Genomic DNA, 12202 nt, shown 5'->3' with positions numbered 1-12202 from the left:
CTAGGTGTTTGTTAAGCAATATCTGCTGTATTAATGTGAACTTTAATTCTGTTGTAGTATGTCCGGGTGTCTTCTGACACGTCTTGTGAGAATCTGTACCAGTTGATGACAGAACAGTGGAAACTGCGTTCACCAAACCTGCTGATTTCCGTGACCGGCGGAGCCAAAAACTTCTACATCAAGACGCACCTGAAGGACAAGTTCCGCCGCGGCCTCATAAAAGTCGCCCAGACCACAGGTACAGTGATCTACAGTGATCTATTTTTTCCCCAATGTCTGTTTAACAGAAAGAAGATTTTTTAATAACTAGATTTAATAACTCATTTCTAATAATTGCACTCAAAATCTATTATTCTTCAAGATACTAGTATTCAGTTTAAAGTGACATTTAAAGGCTTAACTAGGTTAATTAGGCTAAAGTTAGGGTAATTAGGCAAGTCATTGTATAACTGTTACAGTCATCAGCGATCTAGCTATTGCGTATCGCTGGAGAACTACAAATCGGCCACAGTTACGAACTACAAATCCTGTCATGCACCTCACACACACCTGTTCCTGTGTGACATTAATTACACACACAGCCGGAGGATCATTATGAACTGATTACATGGACGATAATTACACCACACTTACACACACACAGTGCTGAGTCTTGTTATATTGTTTGTGAACATTACGTCACCTAGCTGTTTTCTGACCCTTTGCCTTGTTCTCTCAATTTGATTCCTTACTGCCTGTATCGACCATTCGCCTGTTTGTGATCACAATTTTGGATTACCTGTATGTACCCGTTTGCTCCTGTGATTGACCTTTGCCTGCCAGACCATTCTTGTAATAAACTGCATGAGGATCCCGACTGCGTTGTCAGCATCACAATAACAGTTGTTTGTTCTGTAGACAATCAAAGGGGGCTAATAATATTGACCTTAACATAGTTTTTAAACAATTAAAAACAGCTTTTATTCTAGCTGAAATAACACAAATAAGACTTTCTCTAGAAGAAAAAATATTATAGGAAATACTGTGAACAATTCCTAAAATAAATAACAGACATAAATAGGTAAACATGCCCAGGGATGGCAAGTGTTCTGAGAGACCGTCTGAGATTTAGGTCTTTTATGGTTTCCCTCGACATTATTACTAAGTGTGCCTCCATTTATTTCCTCTTAATTTAATTAAATTACATTTTTTTATTTAATAAAAAAATCTATTTAATTTAATTTTAAATTAAATTTAATTGTATTTTTATATTTCATTTTATTAAATTTGTATATTTAATTTAATTTTCGGTTTAATTTAATTGTATTTTTATATTTCATTTTATTAAAATTTTATATTTAATTACATTTTCGGTTTAATTTAATTGTATTTTTATATTTCATTTTATTAAACTTGTATATTTAATTTAATTTTCGGTTTAATTTAATTTAATTTTGTTAATGTATTTATTTATCTTTCTCTTTCTTTCCTTTTACACATTTATCCATTTTTCTTTAAATTTCATGCTTTAAATTTCTCTCAATTCAATTTGTTTGCTTACTTCTATACACCTATATGCATTGTCACAGAGAGATAGACACACACACACACACACACACACACACACACACACACACACACACACACACACACACACACACACACACACACACATACCATAGCAAACAAAATATTCCAATGGGTAATTGTTGGCAGTCAGTTTATGGTATTATAAACTGGTTAATATAAATGATGTTATATTTCCCATCAGCTTAATAAATTAAAACAAATTAGTAAGGTTATGCAAGTCTTTGTAGCAACATAAAAAAGTTTATAGGACAGACTGTAAACTTTACATCTCTGTCTTTAAATAAATTGAATTCTAACATCCCTAACATCGCTTGGTGTTAATATAAATCAAAATGACTAGACAGACTAATACAGTACAATTATTTAAACAAAAGCCAATTTTTCTATTGAACTAATGAACTGTGACTGTCCTGAGGTAATATCTACATATTGTAGATACTATGTGACAAACACATTGTTTGCAAACTATTTTTAAAGCTCAGCAATTGCAGTCAGTATCAGAGGAATAAAGGATAAATCAGGGCCTTGAGTTGTTTGTTTTTCGAAACAGAATTTTTTAATGTCATTTAATGGTAGTCGTTTCATGGTAGTCTTTAATGTACTTGAATTGCAGACATATGGATTAAAGGCCTGGAAAGTACTTAAAAACAAACCAAGGTCCTTGAAAGTGCTTGAATTAAAGTTTATGGTTTTATTTCAATAATTGTACTCAATTTAAAAAAAAAGAAAATAAAAATAGAATTTCTTAAATACTTAAAAAATCCTGAAATAATTCTTGTACAATAACGTTCATTCATTCATTTTCATATTCAAATATCATACACCCGGCGCAATGTGGCGCAAGGTGCGACGCAATAATTGTTTGCTAGTTTCAGCTTGGCGCAAGAGTCGTTTTGACATTTTGCAGCACGCTGTTTAAATAGCAAATGCATTTGCGCTCATATGTGCGCCCATAGGCGTTCTGGTCTAAAAAGGAAGGCGTTCTAAGGCGCATAGCTGGCGCGTTGCTATTTTGAGAAACTATAATAGATTTTCCAATAGACCAGAACAAAACCGGTCTAAAGTCCAGCGCAGAGTTGCGCCTCGCTTACACACTGCTTAATACACACAAGATATAGAGCAATACACAAAAATCTTTACATATGAAAAATAATTAAAATATTAAGGATATAAATAGGATATAATAAGAATATATATATATATATATATATATATATATATATATATATATATAAAGGATTAAAATATTACAAAACATTATTTTCTAGTCTACGTAAATATTAAAAACCACCACTTTCATGCCTTCTTCATCTCGGGAGGCTTTTTCAGTTAATTTAATTTGCTTTTGTATAATGTTATTATTATTAGCAGTATTATCTATCATATGCATATTTATATTTGTTTTATTAAAAACAAGCTTAGATTTGTCCACCTGTCAGGTTTCAGACCATATGGGGCAGCAGGTGTATTTGGATATAATTCAGGGTTTTGACCACACTTCGTCATTATTGTTCATTTATTCGTTTGCAGGAAATTAAAACTGAATTTAGAAATAGTTTTGAAACAAATATTTGCGCTTAATAAACTAAATTAATTATGTATAGGCTAATGGATGTCTGTGTGTACAAGGTTTCCCTATCCACGAGAGCGAAAGTGAAAGTAGATATTTTACCTCTCATTCTCGCACTGTAGATGCCCTGTTTAACTGTTTTCTAGCTAGTGAAACGTTCAGTTTTTCCACTTACACTTACTTTACGTCATGTAAATAGCAAATGCACCATGGCTCATTTAACTCGCGACTTAAAGGGAATGTGAGATGAGACTCTGATTGGTTTTTTATTCTCAAAACACACCTATAACTCTTTAAGAAAATAAACTCAACCCTTTTAGACCATGCGCCACGGATTTTTCAGACCTTAAAATAGCAAAAGTGGATTCTGACACGCCCTGAAAGTGTTTGCGCCCTGCGTTCTGCACTTTGCGCATGTACCATCAAAATAGAGCCCTTAGTCTCTATTTCAGAGGTTGCCACAGCAGAATGAACCGCTAATTAATCCAGCATATGTTTTATACAGTGGATGCCCTTCCAGCTGCAACCCAGTACTGGGAAAGACCCATACAAGCTCATTTACACACACACTCATTCGCTACAGCCAATTTAGTTCATCCAACTCACCTATAGCGCTTATGTTTGGACTGTGGGTGCACCTGGAGGAAACCCATGCCAACACGGGGAGAACATTCAAACTCCACACAGAAATGCCTCCTGATTTCATCCTGATGATCCCTCGGTTCCAGCTCGCATCTCAGCCTGCCTGTTGGATATTTCACACTGGATGAAAGATCATCATCTTCAGCTGAACCTCGCAAAAACGAAAATGCTTGTAGTTTCTGCCAACTCGACTCTACACCATAACTTTTCAATCCAGATAGATGGGGCAACCATTACTGCATCCAAAATGGTGAAAAGCCTTGGAGTAACGAGTGATGACCAACTAAACTTCTCTGACCACATCTCTAGAACTGGTCGATCGTGCAGATTCGCACTCTATAACATCAGAAAGATCCGACCCTTCTTATCTGAACATGCAGCTCAACTCCTTGTTCAAGCTCTTGTTCTCTCCAAACTGGATTACTGCAACTCTCTACTAGCCGGGCTCCCAGCTAACTCTATCAAGCCTCTTCAGCTGCTTCAGAATGCAGCAGCACGAGTGGTCTTTAATGAACCTAAAAGAGCACATGTCACTCCGCTGCTCATCCGTTTGCACTGGCTGCCAGTTGCTGCTCGCATCAAATTCAAAGCTCTGATGTTTGCCTACAAAGTGACTTCTGGCCTTGCTCCTTCTTATCTGCTCTCGCTTCTGCAGATCTATGTGCCCTCCAGAAACTTGCGTTCTGTGAATGAACGTCGCCTCGTGGTTCCATCCCAAAGAGGGAAGAAATCACTTTCGCGAACGCTCACGCTCAATCTGCCCAGTTGGTGGAATGAACTCCCTAACTGCATCAGAACAGCAGAGTCACTCGCTACTTTCAAGAAACGACTAAAAACCCAACTATTTAGTCTCCACTACACTTCCTAATCTGCAATTGCCTCTCTGAATATCACACTAACTGTACCAAAAAAAAAAAAAAAAAAACTAATACTACTAATACTTCCCTTCTTAGACTTTACAGACATGAAACTTGCCTACAGCACTTATTCATTGTTGCTCTTGGTTGTGTAAATTGCTTCCTTGTCCTCATTTGTAAGTCGCTTTGGATAAAAGCGTCTGCTAAATGACTAAATGTAAAATGTAAATGCCAACTGGCTCAGCCGGGACTCGAACCAGCGACCCTCTGGCTATGAGGCCACAGTGCTAACCACTGAGCCAGTGTGCCACCACTGTGCAATAACACTGACAAATAATGCACATTTTACCAATATTTCAGAAACTGCATTTGAATATCACCAGTATTGAAGTTACAGTTCTTTTAACATGACTTTAAAACAATCAATCTTTATGTAAACATTAAGTGTATGTGAAATGTAAAGTACAGTAAGGACTTTTATGGTGCGACACATGCTAGGGTATGAATTACAAAAGTGCTTGATTTAAAATAAATGGTGCTTGAAAATCCTTGAATCTGCTGTGTGTGAAAGTGTCTTTCCCTGCCTTTTTTCAATATCAAAGAAACAACATTTTTGAAGATGCATTAAGCTGCTACTTTGAAACTACTTTGCTTCACGTGTGCAGGTGCGTGGATCCTGACGGGAGGAACTCATGCGGGTGTGATGAAGCATGTGGGCATGGCTGTGAGGGATTATACACTCAGCAGTGGGTCAATGGAGGGACAGATCGTCGTCATCGGTGTTGCGCCCTGGGGAGTCATTCACAACCGCAGCACACTCATCCATCCTGAGGTCAGACGCTCACCTCAAACTGCTGTACATACACTATGAACAACCCCAGAGTCATGTTTATACTTCAAATGAGAGAGAATTGTGGTATTATGATTGTAGTTTAACACAGTATTTAGGCTTTTCTGATGACGGGTAATGGTCACATGTACACAAATGTAACATTTAAGGAGTATTTAGTATATAGTTTTCGTCTCACTTTTTACTCACTTTTAGTTTCTTTACTTTAAAAAAAAGGTAGTAAACCTGTTTCCCTTAAAGAGCCCATATTATACATGAAATAGGGTCATATTTTGGTTGTAAGGGTCTCCAACAACAGTTTAATATGCATGCAAGGTCAAAAAACACTTTCATGGTCTTATAATCTGCATTTATTTTTACCTAATTATCCCAGCGACTCCCGTATGAATCGTCCAGTGATTCATTTGTTCCCAAACCCCTCCTTAGCGCGAAGCTAATCTGCGCTGATTGGACTGATGACAGTCTGTCGCGATTGGTCGACTGCCTTCAGTCAGAGAGTGAAATGCCCAATAGCTAATCAGCAATATAAAAGTAATCACAGTTCATACACGCTCGATAGTTTTTTTTTTTTTTTTTATTGCTTCAAGAAACTGTATAATACAATTTAGAATATAGTAAAAGATAACAGTTCTTTTACACAACAATCACATTACATACACAAGATAAGAGTAAAACTAAAACACAGTACATAAAAAAAACTTAAAAAAAAGACAGTATAATAAAAAAAATAAATATTCAAGTAGCATGAAAGATCTCATAATATTTGCTCAAGAAAGAAGTACATTTCTTATTTTCAATTAATCTAAGAGATTTAATTAAATGTTCTATTTCACATAAGAAGTCAATAAAGTCAATAAGTCATTAAAGATTGGATAATCTTTGTGAAAATAAAATTTTCCAGCAAGTATAAGAAAGTTCACAGTGGCTTCTAACGCCTTGTTTTGGTTTTCAAAATAGCAAATAACATCCTTAAGGTACAAATTACCACTCATATTCACCTTGGAAAAACAATATGAGCTTAAATCATCCCAAAACAGTGATGATACATCGCAAGAAAAAAATAAGTGACAAATGTCTTCACTCTCATTCTTACAAAATGTGCAAATATCAGTAACATCACAATATTTGGATAAAAGTGCATTACATGGGTAAATATTGTGCAAAATTTTAAAGTGCACCTCTTTCATCTTATTAGGAATACAGAATTTATATGGTAATAACCATGTTTTCCTCCATTGAATATTAACAATTATGGATCCCCAAAAAAACTTTCCTCTAGGAGTGATTGCGTTATGTGACTGGGACACTTGACGTATAAATTTATTATTGCATTCTTTACTAAGAATAGATTTTCCTCCTAGGAGTAACTGTGACAATTGTTTGGTACCTGTCTCATAACTAAGAGCAGCTTTCATCAGACATAATAATCCACTAGGTATAGCCTTTATAATTGACTTGAATTCCATATAGCGAATAGGGAATTGATACATGTTTATAAAACTCTCATAAGTTAAAAGATCACCGTTACTGTTAAAAAGATCAGAAACAAAAATAATGTTTTTGTTAAACCATTTATCCCAGAAAAAAGATTTATTATTTATCTTAATGTCAACATTATTCCATAGAATGGTTTTGTGGGGTGAGAAGTTGTGGCTGTAAGTCAGTTACACGCTCGATAGTGTAGGCGTGGATTTTAGCTGTGTTACGTCCCGACCAGTCTAGGGTTGGTGGGAACAATAACAAGTGTAAAAAAAAAAACAAAGAGATAAACTCAAATACTCAATTTAGGGTTTTCCCCTTCTCCTGTCCCAACTCACAATAATCACAACGCTGATCAAGTAGTAACAATATTTATTATTTCCTTAGACAAGAAAGATAGAAGCATCTCTTAATAATAAACAAAAAGACAGCTAACTTGCGGGGAAATAATTCTAACTTACCTGCTCAAATAAAAGTACCCCAAATAAAATGACAGCAAACTTCCCTTTCTCCCTTGCTACCACAAACCAGGAGAAAACGTTTTAAAGTAAATGGCGATTCCCAACCTACCGCTTCTGTTTCTAACCAAAAATAATATACATAAATATTTAATCAGAAAAGCCAATAGATTCAGATTTAACAGAGAGCCGTTTTAGAAAATAATCAAATTGTCAGTAACAGAAATCGATCAATTCACACCAAGTCAACCAACAATTTGGGGCAGAAGATAGGAGACGCTCGGAACAACAGCGGCGGCGACGACGACGACGGAGATTTGCGACCTGCACCGAGCAGAAAGATCTCCCCATTGTTCCTCTCCTCCAGCTTATATACGCTCCCACACGCAACACGGCTGGACCGCAATCAAGCGCAGCTCTAGAGGGAGGGAGAGAGAGAGAGAAAGCTGCGCATGCTCCACAGCGCACAACACAACATCAGCTCCAAATGAATAAACAAAACACAAATCTGAATATATATATAATATTTATATATATAAAATAAACAAACAAATAATTAATACGTTCTATAACGTAACAGCTGCCACACACACACAAAAACACACACACACACACCTCCGGACGACAACGCTCTCTCTTTCTCATTCGCATAAGTTAGATCTGGTTTACAGTGTAGTGTCAGACTGTAGTAAATTCATAATGTATTTGGAACAGAACTGAAGCTGGTATGATCTTGATATCATACTTTGCTTTAAAGAGCCCATATTATGGGTTTTTGAAAATTCCCCTCCATGTAGTGTGTAACACAGCTCTAAGTGAAGTGAAGTATCCAGCTAAGGCTTAAATCTGTAAGTGTACAGTGTTTAAAACTGTTGATTCATCTATAAAAGAGTCGACTCATAGTGCTTCAAACGAGTCGTCTTGATAACGAGTCATTAGGTGTTTCGCCATGACGTACGAACGAAACCAAGTTAGCCCGCTCCCGTCCCAAATTAAACCCGTTACCGAACGCTCCCGCGATTTATTCGGAAATTTATTCCCGCGCCTCAGAAATCTGGCGCGGGAATGCAGACCTCTACCACGGAGCTCCATAAACAAAGCAGCACGCGTCGCGTTTTTAACGTGACTTTGCACGCGATAAGAGAATATAGCCAGTTAACCTGATACAGTACACGCGGTTACAAGCAACAAATCACAACTAAATACATTTGCAAGCCAGAGTCAACGAGGCAACTTTAATCGCACGTACTTACACTTGAGAAATGGAGGAAGAAACCCATCCTGACGTCCATCAGTAAGTTACTCTTTACTGATCCTTCCTTTAACAAACGCTGATGAAGTATTCTTCGTAGCATGTAGTTTCCAGAAGTTTCCAGTAGTTTCCAACTGCTTGGTTATAATGCTGATGTTTCATCTTTGGGTAGAGACTCGATATAATATCCATCTGCAGTGTGACTTCAATCGACCGGCATGTTTGTGTGTGTGTGTGTTTGTGTGTGTGTGTGTGTGTGTTGGTTTCTGTGTTAAAGGGCGGGGCCGCAGGTTTTAAATCTCTCGGGTTTGCGCGTGCACGTGAATAACTTGGTTTCGTTCGTATGTCATGGCGAAACACCTAATGACTCGGTATCAAGGCGACTCGTTTGAAGCACTATGAGTCGACTCTTTTATAGATGAATCAACAGTTTTAAACACTGTACACTTACAGATTTAAGCCTTAGCTGGATACTTCACTTAGAGCTGTGTTACACACTACATGGAGGGGAATTTTCAAAATCCCATAATATGGGCTCTTTAAAGCAAAGTATGATATCAAGATCATACCAGCTTCAGTTCTGTTCCAAATACATTATGAATTTACTACAGTCTGACACTACACTGTAAACCAGATCTAACTTTTCTATGTTGATTATTGTGGTCTGCAATTGCTGTAAAGGCTATCAATGATCTGATCTCCTTGCTTTGTCTGTTTCAGGGCCGTTTTCCGGCGTATTACTCTCTGGATGAGCAGGGTCAGGGCCGTCTCTCCTGCCTCGACATCAATCACACTCACTTCCTGCTGGTGGATGATGGCACTCAAGGACATTATGGGGTTGAGATTGAGCTGCGGGCCCGTCTGGAGAAACTTATCTCTAAACTATCACTCGGAAATAGAGGTGTGGTTGTGCTGGTGCTCTATTAGATTATACAGTACATTCTCCATCGTATTCATTCCACCGAGTCACAAAGAATTTGATGCGTAAAACTATAAACTTTTTACATGTACATAAATGCCCAAATATAATTGCGAGAATTATATATGTGTTCTTTTATGCCCTTGTGTGATCCTGGACCTGATCTAAAATCTGAATAAATAAGCCTTACATTAATGTTTATTTAAAAGTCTGAAATCTAATCATTTAAAAAAGTCAAAATACTGACAAAATCACCTTTGTGATATTGTGATATTGTATACAGTCACTGGCCACTTTAATAGGTACACTAGTATATAGGTATTACTAGTACCGGGTTGGATCCACTTTTGCCTTCAGAACTGCCTAAATCCTCCGTGGCATAGATTCAACAAGATGCTAGAAATATTCCTCAGAGATTTTGCTCCATATTGATATGATAGCATCACAAAGTTGCTGCAGATTTGTCGGCTGCACATCCATGATGCGAAACTCCCATTTCACCACATCCCAAAGGTGCTCTTTTGGGATATGCCACAGCCATATTACCCTGCAGCCCAAGACCGGTTACTTACTGAAGCTAAGCAGGCCTGAGCCTGGTCAGTACCTGGATGGGAGACCACATGGGAAAAACTAGGTTGCTGTTGGAAATGGTGTTAGAGAGGCCAGCAGGGGGCGCTCAACCTGTGGTCTGTGTGAGTCCTAATGCCCCAGTAAAATGAAGGAGACACTATACTGTCAGTGGGCGCTGTCTTTTGGATGAAACGTTAAACCGAGGTCCTAACTCTCTTCGGTCATTAAAACTCCCATGGCACTTCTCGTAATAGAGTAGGGGTATATCCATCCACTGAATTGGCTCTATCACTGTCTCTCCACTCCACCAATAGCTGGTGTGTGGTGAGCGCACTGGCGCTGTTGTCCTGTGGCTGCCGTCGCATCATCCAAGTGGATGCTGCACACTTGTGGTGTTTTGGAGAGATCCCCCTCATGTTTGTGGCCATACACTCATGTTGCGCTTTGAGTGTATGGCCATACACAATAAATGCGCTATATAAATACACATTACATTGGATTGAGCTCTGGTGACTGTGGAGGCCATTTGAGTACAGCGAACTCATTGTCATGTTCAAGAAATCAGTCTGAGATGATTCACGCTTTATGACATGGTGTGTTATCCTGCTGGAAGTAGCCATCAGTAGATGGGAACACTGTGGTCATAAAGGGATGGACATGGTCAGCAACAATACTCAGGTAGGCTGTGGTGTTGACACGATGCTCAATTGGTACTAAAGTGTGTCAAGAAAATATCCCCCACACCATTACACCACCACCACCAGCCTGAACCGCTGATACAAGGCAGAATGGATCCATGCTTTCATGTTGTTAAAGCCAAATTCTGACCGGACCATCCGAATGTGGCAGCAGAAATTGAGACTCATCAGAGCAGGCAACGTTTCTCCAATCTACTATTGTCCAGTTTTGGTGAGCCTGTTACTGTTGTATTTCTATCGGCTGGAACCAGTCTGGCCATTCTCCTCTGACTCTGGCATCAACAAGGCATTTGCGCCCACAGAACTGCCGCTCACTGGATATTTTCTCTTGTTCAGACCATTCTCTGTAAACCTTAGATATGGTTGTGCGTGACAATCCCAGTAGATCAGCAGTTTCTGAAATACTCAGACCAGCCCGTCTGGCACCAACAACCATGCCACATTCAAAGTCACTTAAATCCCCTTTCTTCCCCATTCTGATGCTCACTTTGAACTGCAGCAGATCGTCTTGACCATGTCTACAAGCCTAAATGCATTGAGTTGCTGCCATGTGATTGGCTGATTTGAAATTTGCATTAGCAAGCAGTTGGACATGTACCTAATAAAGTGGCCGGTGAGTGTATATTAGTCAAAGGATCATTTTTAGCAATGCAGATCTCAAAACTGTTGGTAAAAGCCACATGTTTGATTGCATGGCTCTTTAACACTGTTTGCTGATCACTTAATTACTTGTGGTTATGTTTGTCTGTTTTCCATCAGAGAGTGGAGTGACGATACCAGTGGTCTGTGTGGTTCTGGACGGCGGTCCGGGAACTCTAAATGTGAGTTTTTCAACTCATCAGCTTTTTTTAAAACAGTATTTCTAGATTTTTTAATCTCTAGATTGTTTCATTCATTTCTAGAATAACAGCGTTAAAATATTTATTGCAGACATTTAAAGTGAGGGAATTCAATATTTTTTTGTCCAGATCATGAAGTATCATGGGCCCAAGCCATTTTAAATTAGACAAAAAAATCCATCTTTTTAAAAAAAGTTTTATTCATAAGTATAGACTTAATTTAAGATTTACATTTTTAAATCATGAAGCTTATTTTTGGAAAAGCAAAACATAAAGTCTTGCTTTAACAAAAAAAATGTTAAAATAACGAGAGTTTTTTTCTTAAAACAAGCAAAATAGTCATGTGTCAAAAGGAAAAGTATGGTTATTTTGCTTGTTTTAAGGAAAAACTTGCTTAATTTTGGCATAGTAATTCCTAATGCAAGACTTTGTTTTGCTCAACTTTTGCTTTGTTTTGTTCAACAAGTTTTGCTTGTCCAGAAGCAATGCAAGAGCTATA

At 37.8% G+C, this 12202-nt stretch overlaps 1 protein-coding gene across 9 annotated transcripts in view; it reads left to right on the top strand.

The window, feature by feature from the left end:
* The window catches only part of trpm2 (transient receptor potential cation channel, subfamily M, member 2), a 93424-nt gene that overhangs the window by 16122 nt on the left and 65100 nt on the right, over positions 1-12202 (top strand). For all 9 annotated transcript variants that reach the window (XM_009304992.5, XM_073912315.1, XM_073912312.1 and 6 more), the window contains 4 exon segments: positions 58-238; positions 5304-5470; positions 9398-9578; positions 11624-11685. In XM_009304992.5, the coding sequence (XP_009303267.2) occupies positions 58-238; positions 5304-5470; positions 9398-9578; positions 11624-11685 (591 nt within the window).

The sequence above is a fragment of the Danio rerio genome, chromosome 9 (assembly GCF_049306965.1).
Source record: "Danio rerio strain Tuebingen ecotype United States chromosome 9, GRCz12tu, whole genome shotgun sequence".
Classification (NCBI taxonomy): domain Eukaryota; kingdom Metazoa; phylum Chordata; class Actinopteri; order Cypriniformes; family Danionidae; genus Danio; species Danio rerio.
The sequence above is the reverse complement of the archived record's forward strand: the minus strand, read 5'-3'. Positions and strand labels throughout refer to the sequence as shown.